Source organism: Lissotriton helveticus, chromosome 3_1 (genome assembly GCF_964261635.1).
Source record: "Lissotriton helveticus chromosome 3_1, aLisHel1.1, whole genome shotgun sequence".
NCBI classification, from domain to species: domain Eukaryota; kingdom Metazoa; phylum Chordata; class Amphibia; order Caudata; family Salamandridae; genus Lissotriton; species Lissotriton helveticus.
Window position 1 is genome coordinate 213603085 of NC_136061.1, and position 14375 is coordinate 213617459.

Genomic DNA, 14375 nt, shown 5'->3' on the forward strand with positions numbered 1-14375 from the left:
TGTTGCTCACAGAAGCCTCCGAGGAATTAATTAAAGGTTTACAAAATGTAGTTTTGTGGGAGATCTGGTGCACACTTGACTATCTAGGGCCTCTGTAATGCTCTGCTCACAAGAGTACACTTACAAAGTTGGCTTTATTTTTTATTGCAATTGTTCTATTCAGAAAATATGATCTTATAGAAGGTGTGAAATATTCAGAAAACATGATTGTTTGGCATTCTTTTTCTGCATAAATCAACAAAGTTGATGTAGATGCATTAGCCAGATGTACCTATTTGACATACCCCCTCCTCACAAACGCAAGATCCCCCCGCGCTCAATCCCCCACCCACCCCCCCAGCCGTTTTGATCTTTTAATATTAGTTTTCTGTCTTGGCAAATGTTCATTCAGTAAATTCCTCTGCCACCTCCCCATACCCGAACAAAATATAATATCCTGGAAGCTCAGTATTGCTACTAGTTGCATAGTAGACTAGTAATAATGGTATTAATGTAAACCTTCTTTCTGTTCTACTTAGGTTGTGGCAAATGCTGTAGCAGCCCTTTCAGAGATCAGCGAGTCGCATCCCAACAGTAACTTACTGGATTTGAACCCTCAAAACATCAACAAGCTGCTGACAGCCCTGAATGAGTGCACAGAGTGGGGCCAGATATTCATCCTGGACTGCCTATCTAACTACAGCCCCAAGGATGAGCGTGAGGCCCAAAGGTAAACTACATTGCACCTGGAGGTTGGTAGTCACATTTACACTCTGTGAGGGTCTAGAGAAAAAAACAAATAACATCTTTAAAAGTAGTGAAAGGCAGATCTTCGGATCCCCAAGACTGCCCTATTGGCCCATTTCGAAGCCCTGGATGAGTGACACCGAAGGATAGCACTCATCGCATGCCAAAGGATAGGAGTAATTGAGGGAGGATGTGGATGGACATAAACCTTTTATTGTCAGTGTGATGAAGGAGATACATGGAGGCAAACCATACTAAATGTAATGGATAGGATCATTTCTATTTCTAGATTGTGTCACAGATTAGAGAGAGGTAACGTGTTTATAAAACTTTGTGCAGGGCCAGAGATAAAAATGGAAATTCCATCGAGAGCCTTTTAATTAGAGAAGCCCAAATGTTTAAGGTTCTTCCTGTAGAAGACAGAGCGTAAGAACCTAGAGTATGTATGTTTATTTGTACAACACATACTTGGCTGTAAACCGACAGACCACTGCGCAGAATAGAGAAATTCTTGCCCTAAGGAATTATCAGGGTCTGTGAAGCAGGAGAAATGTTTCTGTGTATTAAATATTTCCTGAAGAAAGATCTTCCATTCCATTCTTATTTGGAGTAGGAAAGGAGGTTTGATCAATCTAAATCTGGATTGAAATTCAGACTGTAGCAGTGTAAGAGAAGGTTTGTTGTCTGTTTTTCTTTTTCTCACAATTCTTAGTCTAAAACCTCCCATATTGCTGCAGTATGTATTATGTAGACCTCTCGAAACCTTAAACTTGCTTTCCAGTTGTTGCAAAATATTTGCAGCTTTAAATGGGATACAGCAGACCATGAAATAAGGCAGTCAGGCATAGGAAGCTATTTGAAGATCCATGAGCATAGGGATGATTCTTTATATTTCTTAGTTCCTTGATGAATTATGACACAGTTTGGAGTGCAGACTTTGTGGTAGGCTGAACCAGAATCTGTGATGCATCCCAGAAGACCATTGATTTTATTCAAGTATAAAAACACTAGTTCTGATGTTGATTTCCTGATGAGAATGCCTTGATTTTGTAGAGCAGAGATTACTGCTACCTAGTAAACAATTTCTATTTAGAGATGTGTTTTTGAAGTTGTGGTAAATTATGTAACCAACCCCTGAGCTAATGAGCTTTCTGTTTGGTGGAATGGGCTAGGCAGAATTGGCACCCATGAAGATAGGGAGTAGATCTACTCTACAGCGAGTACATTAATGTTTGTGAGCTACTCGATATATTGTTGGTTGTAATAGGGATGAGTACAGAGGAAAGTTTATTGTAAATATTGGTGACTGTTAATAGTGGGCTAATGGGTTTAAGCATTGATATTGAATCCGTCGTATGTTATTGGAGTCATTGGATAGGTATTAAAATGTGGATAGCATTTCTGTAAGAGTATGAATTTTGTTGTTCGATTCATGTGTAAATATTAGTGTCATTGGATACACCTTTAAAGTTATGTTAAAGGATATGGATAAGCAGTAAAGTCATGAGTGGGAGTCCTTTTGTTGTCATTGAGAATAACTTTGCTTTTGTTTGTTGATGAATGGGAGAGTGGAACTGATGGCTGTGCTTTTAAAGAGATTCTGTAACGATGACACAATGTACAGATGATTTCGGTAACTGAAAATGTAATATTCGGTCACACTCTTTCACTCTTGCTGTCTCACTGTGTACATGATAGCTTGAAGCAGGCCAGGTTGTACAACCAATTAGTAGGGTAAGTTGGTGGGTGATTCGCTTCTTGTTAATTATGGAAGCCGAGAGTTGAATTTGTGGAGAGAGGAGGATGCTTATGTGTGTCCTGATGGGTATTACAGTATGTAACAATATAAGTGTTTTTAATAATGGTCTGCATGTGTGTGTTGGATGGGTCTTTGGGTGTTATAGGGTTGCTGTCATGCTAATATTCGTTTAAGAAATAATGTGTGGTCGGTTTGTTGTCATTATGTATGTTTACTCTTTTGTCATATTTCCAATCTACTGCTCTTATCCTCAGCATTTGTGAGCGAGTGACCCCTCGCCTTTCTCATGCTAACTCTGCTGTGGTCCTCTCGGCGGTAAAGGTGCTCATGAAGTTCCTGGAGCTGCTCCCCAAAGATGCAGATTATTACATAATGCTGTTGAAGAAACTGGCTCCTCCTCTGGTCACTCTTCTCTCTGGTGAGCCTGAGGTGCAGTACGTCGCCTTAAGAAACATCAACTTGATCGTCCAGAAAAGGTAACCGCAACTGCATGATAGTGGATTGAGGAGGCAATGCATTCAAGTTAGCTGAAGAGGAATAAAAAAGATGAATGTGAGCACTTAGAAATGGCTGTAGTAATTATTTTGCTTTATAACAAGACCTTCGTTAATATTCTGAAACACTAAACTTTCACTGCCTTAATGAATGATCCTGGAAAACTTTTTATAAGGGCAATTTTCTCTTTCCTTAAAGGCGTACTGAATGCCCATCTAAAACCAACCTTCTCTCTGCGTATTTTTTAAATCAATTAGAATTGTATTAAAGTTAAAAAAGGAACTTTCCTTTTTAACCCTTCTCTAATGGTAGCTTCTGAAAATGGCAAATAAATAGGATCTATAGAAGCTTTGTAGAAAAAGATCTTATTACTTGTTTTTGCCTTGTAGTAGTGATTATCCCTCAATTGTTGCTAAGTTGGAGAGAGGATCTTAATCACCATGCTGTATCCTTTTTTCTGCTTTATTAGGGGAGTAGGAATTGAATTAGATATCAATGGTGAGGAAATGGAACTTAAAGTAGTTACTTATTTTTATCTGTCATGGGATCCTCATATAAATAAAATAGTTTAGCAAGCGTGTTCTTCCGACAGAGGGTAAACAGCCTATAATATAAAAAATGCACATGCTTTCTGTGACTTCGGACTCCACAGGGCAGCAGTAACAAATATTTGTACTATGGTTCACGTGACGGCTGCACCAATATTATTAATTTATACATTTGTAAGAGCAGCAGTTGCTCTTGACTTCCTTTTAACCACCTAAGAACAAGATTGTCTGCTCCAGCAAATGATTGACCAACAGATAATGAAAACTCGATCTTGTCTGCATGCTAATGCTACCATACATAAGCCTGTCTCCTACAGTAAATAGTTGACAAATAGATAGCTTACAATGTATAGTGAGAAATCATTGATCTTGACTGCATTCTAATGTGACTGTGTAGGAAAGTGCCTCTTATTTGCATGGTTACCCATCACTTTTTGTCTAATGCACTTTGCGTGTGCCCTGGGTCCTTGCAGATCAGGTTCCCAGGGCCTGTGTTATTTCCCAAAACTTTACTTTTGCTTTCACAATTGGCACACTGCTGGCTCACATACAAGTAAGTCCCTTGTAAAAGGTACCAGTGGTACAAAGGGCCTTGTGACCATAGAGGATCTCTAATGGCTGCAGCATGTACTGTACCACCCTAGGAGGCCCCTCTCCAACCACACATGCACTGCCATTGCAGACTTTGTGTTTTGGTGCGGACAAAATGTAAGAGTCGACATGGCATACATCCCTATGTGCCATGTCCACCAACCACTGCCTGTGGCATAAGTAAGTCACCCCTCTAGCAGGCTTCACCACCCTAAGGGAGGGTGCACCATACCACAGATGAGGGCACAACTGCATGAGCAATGTGCCCCTATAATGTCTGTGCCAGTCACAGACTTTGTAAGTGCAGAGGAGCAATGTAGAGTACATTAGCTGGGAATTTGTCATTACGAATTCCACAGCTCCATGATGGCTTCACTGAATGCTAAGGAGTTTGGTATCAAACTCCTCCACATAATTAACCCACATGGATGCCAGTGTTGGATTTATTACAAAATGCACTCAGAGAGCATCTTAGAGATGCCCCCTGAAAACCGACCACCTCCCTCGTGTCCAGCTGACTGGTCTGCACCAGCCTGCCCAACACATACATGTTTCTGACCCCTGAGGTGGGGTCCTTGTGCTCTCGTGGGTCAGGGACAAAGGCTGCTTAGGGTGGAGGTGCTTCACACCTACCCGCAAGCAGGACAGCATTCAGGGCGTGGAGCCTCAAAGGCTTCCTGCGGTTTGATATGCAAGCCAGGGACTCTCCAGATAGTGGAGATACCCACCCACCCCACCCCCCATGACCAGGCCCCACTTTTGGCAACCAGATCGGCGGGAGAATTAGTAGTCAGGAGAGGTGTGTTCCCTCTCTGCCAGGACCACCCCTAATGTGCCCTGGACCGAGGTGGCCTCCTTAGGAAATCCTCTATATTGAATGGAAGTATTTGACCTAATCAGGTTAGGGGGATGCTCTGTCCCCAACAGGAGAGGACATTCTAAGGGTGTAGTCACCCTAAAGGCAAATAGCCCATTGATTACCATCTGCCAGTCCCTGTAACACCCCTAAGCCTTGATCCTCAGTTTTGATGGCCTGTGAATAAGGACCGAAGAGACCTGCAGCAGTGGAGGAGACAATGACTACCGACTTGGCCCCAGCCCTATTGACCTGTCTCCTCCTCCAGCGACCCTGCTCAAAGAAATTGGCGTGTCCTATGGCTAGCATCACTCCAACAACTCCATAGATCTGAGCTGCATTTAATAAAGACTCTGTCTCCCGTGGACCCCGGATTTGTCAGGCAAAAGCCACCTCCAACAAGGACTCCAGTACCTCCTGGAACAGCAAGTCCTCACCACTCTGCACCCATCGCCCTTGGCCTGAGACCAGGTGGCCCAACAATCCAGTTACGTCTCCCCAGTGATGCTGTCTTGGGATCCAGCATTGGACGACCGCTCCTGAGCTTCCCCACGATGCCTGCAGCCTCATCTTGAAGGGTCCCCCGGACTGCGACCATATCCGGTGAAAGAAACCAGATGCCAAAAGAGACTACTGCATCCGCAGCACCCAGGCCTTTTGGTGCCCATTGGACGGTGTCCAGCAACTAGCCAACTTACCTCTCTAGTTGTTGGTTCTCTTCAGCCAGTCTTCTGGTCCGAGCCTGCAGCCTTTTTCCGCAACCAACGATCTCCATTTACTTCCATTGGGAGTCCGACGCCAGTTAGCACCCTGCACCTAGCCACCCATGTGCCACTGGAGGTAAGCTCTTGGTGCCAACTTGTGACCCCTTTGTGTTTCTTTTTGCTGAAACCGCAGGTTCTTCACCTGCAACTGGTGTTCTGCTGAGTACCCCTGTCTCCTTAGGCCTGCAGTGGGCACAGTCACCTCCTTTGACCTCTGCACCCGGCCTCCCCTGTGCCGCTGAGGGTGCACCCTTGGTGTCTTTATAACCCCTGCTGTGTGTTGGCTCTACAACCCAGAGACTGAACCTGAAAACCATGTTCTTATCTCTAAGTTACTGACCTGTTTTTCCTCCCATTGGCTTGCATTGGTTTTTCTCTGAATTGCAATAAGTGTTGATCCTGAGAACAGTATCTTCTTGATATTTCAAAGTATTTTTTACACATTGGCCTGGAGTTAGTCATTGAGTGGGTGTTCCTGCCTTGTATGAATGTGTACAACAAATGCCTTCACACTACCCTCTGACCAGCATAACTGCTCAGCGCAGCTACTACTAAATTTAGAGTAAGGTATTATCTACTTTATCCTCCGCTATAACTTTAGGGACTTACTAGAATCTGTGCACACTATATCTCTTTTTGATATAGTATGTACAGAGCCAGCTTCCTACAGACCGTACATGAGACTACCCATCTGGCTATGGAGCGTTTGCTTCAGTGTTGCCTAGCTTTTGACACATCTATCCACAGCTTTCTCACGTTGTGAATACACACAAGCGCCAGACTGGGTCCGGAGGATTTGATAATTTTCTCAGCAATTCCATCAGGCGTCAGTAGGTGGCATCGTATGCAGACTATGCTACTCGGCCTCAGGCTTTATTCTGAACACTGCATCTCTTACAGTGTTACAACCCCTGGCACGACCCTCTGCATTGGGGTGCTGGTAGCCCTCTCAGATTCAGAAGCACACCCAGAACAACCTCCATTAACATTGCCCGACCTAGAGTTCTTTCTCACTCTGATCCTGAGACTCGTTACCATGAATATAATCCTGATGATGACAATAGTAATTTATATTTTGACACAAAAACAGGCCACCCCGGGTCAAAAAGGAGAGAAGTATGGGGGATTCATCCTTTTATAGGACAAATTCCCTCACCCACCTGTAGGTGGCATGCTTCATCATTGGGAACCTCCTTCCACAGCGTACCTGGTCGCAGTGCGGGCTACAACCCACTCACCGCGAGGAAGGCGCTCAGGGATGTTTTAGTTGTAGGTAACAAGAGGTATACTAAAACCTTCAGATGAGACGGGTGTGGAGGGTGTGTGTGAAGTACAGTGGGTTTGAAGTTAAAACGAACTCCCTGGTGTGTTAGAACTCAATTTTAATTAAACATCCGGGGGTCAGGGCTAAAATAGGTGTACGATCTATGTCTGGAGAATTCAACCTTGCATGGTTCGGTGTGGTCATGAGGTCGACATGTTTCAGTCTCGGTGCCCTCCGCAGGGGTGCCGTGGCTTTCTTCAGGCCCAAATGAAAAAGAAAAGTGTGTGAAAACTTGACACTGTACCAACTTTGGTTGGTGTGCAAAGGATGCAAACCACTTACGGATTGATACGTCAGTCGTGGTTGGCTGATGTTCAGTGGCGTCCCTATAAACCAAAAAATGTGTTAATGACAAGTATGAATAACAACATAATTAAACTCCTTGAATGCCATGCCTATATTATGTTTGATACAAGTACAGTGGCTACGGTAATTATTGAAAGGTTAATCCAAGGCTTGCCCGTCTTATGGGGGCTGCTCGTGGCAACTCATTCTCGGTGCACTCGAGCAGGGTTCCAAAAATCTATGAAGAGCTCAGAGAGGGGGCAAGTGTGGCTGTAATTCACAGTCATAGGTGCACAGAAAGGTATATAAAAGTGAATCGGTGTGATCAATAATGGTAAAAAGTGTATATTCGACATGCATACATACATTCGCTACTGAGAAAACTGTAGATGGTGCATAGAAAGTGCCTGGAAACACATATCCACATCGTTTGTTGTTAGTGAAGCAGAGCAGCAGGCTATACAAATACTGGAATGCTACTGGGAGTTAGAGTGCCAAGCCACAGCAAGGGGGCCTGAGAAGAGGCTGAGGTACCCCTTAGTAGGCTCCCTGAAAACACCTATACACTTTTTTTGGCTGAATCCTCAGAGAATCTCTGTGATCGCATAACACCTGGTAGGATCATTGAATGCCAGGGCGGGTGAATTTAGCCGATGTTTGCTTCAATCGGAGGTGGCGTAGTGTCTTCCAGGAGATGTGGAGAACCCTGGCTAAACCTTTTTGCCACTGCAGTGTCCAAACTTTAAGTGTTGGAGTTTTCAAGGCAGCTCTTGCTTGGAGACTTCTTCTTTCTGGTTTGGGATTGAGAACTCATGTACTCCATCCCACATATACACTCCTGCCCAGAGTTCTAAAGATCAGGAACAACCAGGCCCAGGTCATTCTACTGACAGTGGGCTGGGCAAAGAGAGTGTGGTATCCAGAACGTCTGGCCATGAACATTTTGTCCTTCGAACCAGGTTTATCATAGTTAGGATCTCCTGTCACAGCAGCAGGGCAGAATCCTGTATCCAAGCATGCACAACCTACAACTCCATACGTGGGGATTGAGCAGCAGCAGTTGATGTTTTTTTTGGTTTTTCTGTCGAGTTGATAGTGTCATACTTGTAACCTGGTGTCCCTGTACCAAAATGGTTTATGTGGGATGCTGGGAGAAGTTTCTTCCTGCAACATTCAGCCTTTATAGGCACAGGTAACTGACATACTGTTATTTTGCCTTTCTTTGACTTTAGGGCCTTGCTGTTCAAACAGTTAAAGAATATTTGTCAGCGCTTTCTGCATTTTTGCGTCTACCTTTTTATCCATCTCTTTTGAAATCGCCTATTGTGATGCATTTTGTGGAAGGGCTGATTCATATGTTCTTACCAACATCATTTGTGATTCCCACATTAGGACCTTAATTTAATTCTCGCTTTCCTCATTTGCATTCTGTTTGAACTGATGCATAGCTGTTTTCTCGTCTCTTGACCTTGAAAACCACATTCTTCATTGCAATTACTTCAGCTCGTCGAACTACAAGCTCTGTCTGTACAACAGCAGCGTATCACTTCTACCCATACAAACTGGTTCTTTGGACAAAAGCTACCTTATTCCCGAAAGTGGTCATGCTCATCCTCATAGGACAGTCATCGCATCACCAGCTTTTTCGCCCTGCCTCATCCCTCCAAGGAGTAAGAATGTCTCCATCGTCTCAACCCAAAGAGGACCCTGAGCTTCTGCATTGACCTACATTGGGTGGAAGACAAGCTCTTTTTGGGCTTTCTCAGGTGGGAATAAAGACAATTTGGTACAGAAAAGGATTAGCTCTAGATGGATTGTCTTATCACAATCTGTTATGGTTTTCCAAAAAGCAACAGCGGCAAGGCTTTCACTCTCGTCTCACCAGAGCAAAGGCTGCTACAACTGCACTGGCATATGGTGTGCCAATCTTGGACATTTGACAGGCGGCTATGTTGGTATCGATCCATTCGTTCACGAAGCAGTACTGTCTGGAAAAGCCAGGTACAGCAGGAGGGGCATTTTACCTGGTCTGTCTTGCAGATTTTCCTGGCCTAAGCCATCTTCAGAACTACCACCTGAGGAGGTAGTGATTTGGTATCTATTCACAGGATGAGGAATCTGGTTAGAAATATCTATCAGAAGTAAAAGTTGCTTACCTTTGTTAATTCTCTATTCTGGTGGATACTCTTGTCTAACCACAGATTTCTTACCGTTCCACGACCTCCAAATTCTGTGGAGTGGACTCATCTTATTCATACTAATAAAATGGCATTCTTGAAATCTGCACACTGGCACAATCTGATTATTGAAGTTCCTGTGTCCCATGGTGTGAACAGCTATACGAAACAAACTGACGTCAGCATGTGGCGGTGAAGGCTATGAAGGTGCCCCCCATCCTCCTCCCCCACACACTTCACATCCAGGGCTGGACGGACCCGTTGTAAACAATCAATAAGCAAACCCTCTTATCTCACCTATCGTTATTTTAACTGTGGTAAGGACTCTCAAAAGATACATTTTCCTCATGGGAAAGCAGTTCTTCACATGTAATAAGTTTTTCGAATTTTCTTTTTTTGAAATCTTTTTATTAACACATACAAAATAAAAGCATCCGGTGATAGTCAATTTATACATCTTCCATTCTTCAAAATATACATTATGATGTTTCTCAGGGATCATTGTGATTCCAATACTACAATATCTACAATATCTTCATTTACAGTTGGGGACACACAAATATCTCCTCTGTAGCTATTCCAGGCTCCCCAAATTTTCCCCCATTTCCCGGGTCTACCCCTGGCGACATATACTGATCTTTCTCTAAACATGCACCAATCTAAATCTTCCATCCATTTCCCTATCTGGGCACCTGACTGGCTGCCCACAGCTGAGCAATGTTGCGTTTAGCTACCACACATGCCAGGGTCACCCATTGCTTCCCATGTGAATGAAGATCAGTCGGCTCCCAGACATTTAGGATACAGCGTCGAGCCTCCAACCCCAATTCCACTCCCATCACTTCCCGTACCTTGTTGTGTATTGTGACCCAGTAGTTCTGTATTTCTGTACAATTCCATAATATATGCATAAACGTTCCAGTTACCCCATATCCTCTTCGACACTCTCCATTCACGGCCAAACCGATCCGCACAAGCTGAGTTCCTGTAACGTAGGACCGATGGAGGATCTTCAATTACACCAACCGGAGTCTCATCTGTATGGCCACTACTTTCGGAGAGGAAACCGCCTCCCTACAGTCTTCATCGTCCAATAGCAGGCCATCGGCACCCCATTGTTCCCTAATTGTTACAAGTGGGTCCTCAATGTGATTAATATGTTTTTTATAGATCAGAGAGATAGTTTTGGTTGGACGATGACCGTCTAGTACTCGGTCCTCTAATGGGGAAGCCTCTGGAGGCGTAGTTCCACGGGGAATATTAGTAAGCAGTGCATGCCTAACCTGTAGGTACCGGTACCGCTCGCTCTCCTGCAGTTGGTGTCTTTTTTGTAGGGCGTCAAAAGTAAGGATCTCGTCTTTTCCCCACACATCTTTGACCTGAGAAATTCCAAAGAGATCCAATTTGTCAAAGCCTTTCGTCTTCCACAGGCTTCCCAAGCCTTCCGAATTCCATAGCGGAGTAGCCAAAGTAATTCTTCCGCCCCATTTAAGAGACCGATTAGCCTCGTGCCACACCTGGACCGCATGCGCCGCCAGCCCAACAAGGGGAAATCGGCCCTTCCTAGCATAGAGGGCTCTTGTATATTCTCCGCCTGGAATCTGACCACGGTCCATCGCATATCCGGGGTCTAGGGGCGATCCATAGATCGCTTGATTAATCGCCGCCAATTGGGAGGCCCAGTAATATTTCTGGAGGTCTGGCAGGCCAATCCCTCCATCGTACCAGGGTAGCGTAAGCTTAGGAAACGCAATGCGTAGTCTGCCCTCCCAGAGAAGCTGTCTCTAAAGGCACTCTATTTCCTTGAAATATGATTGGGGGCACTGGGTCCATTGTATTTTGGAGCGCGTATTGGAAACGGGGAAGGGCCATCATTTTAAACAGTACAGCGCGACCCAGCAGGGAGAGTGGCAATGACTTTCATCTCGCCACATCCCTCCGGAATCTGGCCAATGGGGGCCCCAAATTTCTCTCATATCTTATCTTTGGATCCATTGTCATGTATATGCCCAAATACCGAAACCCCACCGACTCTATTTTCAATGGGCAGTTTGTAGGGACATCCGGGGGGTCACCGCTGATAACAAAAAGGACTGACTTCGCCCAATTAATGGCGAAGCCAGAGTACCTCCCGAATATGGCTAGAACATCCAGAAATGTAATCAGGGATTTTCTGGGGGTGGTGAGATACAGCAGAATGTCATCAGCGTTGAGCGAGATTTTATCTTCCCACTCAGTCATCCACCGCAGCCCTCGAATCGACCTGTCCCAATGGACCCACGCCGCCAGCGGCTCAAGTGCCAGTGCAAACAACAGTGGGGAGAGAGGACATCCCTGTTGAGTTCCCCTTCAGCAGACCTATGATTATTCACCACCACTCTGGCCAGGGGTACAGGAGACGGATCCAACCGACAAATTCCGGTCCAATACCCATCTTACCCAAGACTGCGAAAAGATAGGGCCACTCAACTCTATCGAAGGCCATGGTAGCATCCAATGATAACAGGACTGCCGGTTCATGTATTTTTGACGCGCCACCAAGAATCCCATGCAACCTACGTATATTAAGGGCTGTATTGCGGCGGGGTATAAAATCGGGCTGATCCGGATGGACCAGGGTCGTAATAACCTTTACCAGTCTAGTCGCCAGCAATTTTGCTAGTACCTTCAGTTCTGCGTTTAAAAGTGAGATTGGCCGATAAGAAGAGCACGCTGTCTTCGGCTTACCGTCCTTATGAATGACAATGATATTGGCTACCCGCTGATCATATGGGAGCTAACCCTCTTCCTTACTCTCAAGAAACATTTCTCGAAGGAATGGTGCTAACTTATTGGCGTTCACTTTATATAGCTCTATGGGGAGCCCGTTCGGGCCAGTGGCCTTCCCGGAGTGGACCCCTCTAATAGCCTGTACAACCTCATCATTTGTGAAGGGGGAATCCAGATAATCCCTGTCTTCCTCCGAGAGAGCGGGCATCGGGATATCTTGTATCATATCCGCGTTGTCGTTCTCTGTATATATGCCTTCCGCAGTGTACACTGTGCTATAATAGGTCGAGAACTCCTTTGCTATTTGTTGCGGATCTGTTATTCTACCTAAACCCTCTGCCTGTAACTCTGGCACCAATCGCGATGCCTATTCCCCTCTCTCGAGCCACGCAATCAATTTCCCAGCTTTATCGCTGTGCTCATAAACTACTCTGGGTATCTCCATGCTGCATCTTGGCCCTATCTCTAGCTAGGCTCCTATATTCGTCTCGGAGGAGTCTCGAACGGTGCAACTTCTCTGGGGCAGAGTCTCCCGACAGCTCCCTCTCCAAGGCCATCAACTCTGCCTCCACTCTGTCTACTTCTGCCCAGCCCCTTCACTTCTTCCCCGAGATTATCGATAGTGCTTCCCCTCTGAAGACGACTTTGTATGCTTCCCACAGGGAACATTTTGACTCCACTGTTCCTACGTTGTTCTGAAAAATATCCTTCCGTAATTCGTATAATCTCCTTCTTGGTATCAGGGTCTCTCAACTGCCATGCGCTAATGGGGGCAATTCTAGCTACGTCTGCCTGTCCCACCTCAACGCTAAGCCAGACCGGCGAGTGATCAGATATCCCCCTACCCAAATGACGCACTTCTCGGATCCATGCCACCTGCGACGCCGGCACTAAGACATAATCCATCCTTGAGAGGGAGTTATGTGCGGCACAGGTGTGTGTGTGTAGTGTATTTCTCCTGGGTTTTTCAGTCTCCACCCATCAGCAAGCCCTGTGGTTTCTACAAAGTCCGATAACCACCGCCGGGATGGCGGCAGAATTCAGGCAGGATGTCTATCTATTTCTCCATTCACTACAGCATTAAAGTCTCCTCCCACAATCAGCATCCCCACAGGCAGAGTTAAATTGTGTTCACACAGGTCACGAAAAGTGTCAGCCTGTAGGGCCGGTGGAACATATACAGACGAAAAAGTAACAGCTCTCCCCTCCCACAGCCCGGAAACACCAATGTATCTACCTCGGTTGTCCGCCCATGTGGCCTGAATGGTCAGCAGAAAGGAATTTCTCACAAGGATCCCCACTCCCCTTGATCCCGAGGTAAATCCTTCGTGCGCCACTAGTTTGTACCCCCCTTTATGTAATGCCATACAACGATTACCAATATGATGCGTCTCCTGCAGCAACACCACATCCGGGGAGTGTCTCCTAACCAGTTGGTTAACCATCCCTCTTTTTATCTTGTCCCCTAGCCTATTCACATTCCAGCTGAGTGTGGCAATCCCCAGTCCCTATCTACTAGAAGACATTATAATAATACACCACTTCTAGGTCTACTGATGTCACCTGATGCAAAAAAAAAGGACATACACTAAGATCAAACTGAAACTCCAGATACCCCACAACTCTGAGTCCCCCTCCCACCACCCTGCACCCCTGCATAAAGCCAATGCTCATCCCCAACTAGCAGTGTGCCTGTCGCCCCAATCTAATCTATCGTTAACTAAAAGTAGAAAACAGAGGAGGGCCGTTGAACGGACCCGCCACCCCCCCGACCAACATTCTCACCCCTGTGTCAATCGATCCCCAGGATGAACTTGCAGAATACAATAAGACAGGGGATCCATAAACATAATACCCCTCCCCACCCCACAGTAACCGACAACAGTTCAATCCCCTTGAGTCCCCTATTTACGAAATCATGGGTCATCTGTCTCTGTGCGGTCTTGACTCTCGGAGTCCGGCATGTGTATAGTGCCCAACCAGTCCGCCACGACATCAGGATTGTCAAAAAAACAGGCCTTCTCATTAAATTCCACCCGGAGGCGGGCCGGGAATATCATCGCGTACTTCATACCCCTGTC

General features: G+C 45.5%; 1 protein-coding gene across 2 annotated transcripts in view; it reads left to right on the plus strand.

The window, feature by feature from the left end:
* Positions 1–14375, plus strand: part of AP2B1 (adaptor related protein complex 2 subunit beta 1) — a 662041-nt gene that overhangs the window by 203335 nt on the left and 444331 nt on the right. For both annotated transcript variants that reach the window (XM_078679615.1, XM_078679616.1), the window contains exons 6-7: positions 519–709; positions 2740–2961. In XM_078679615.1, coding sequence (XP_078535741.1) covers positions 519–709; positions 2740–2961 — 413 coding nt within the window. The remainder of the gene's footprint in view (positions 1–518; positions 710–2739; positions 2962–14375) is intronic.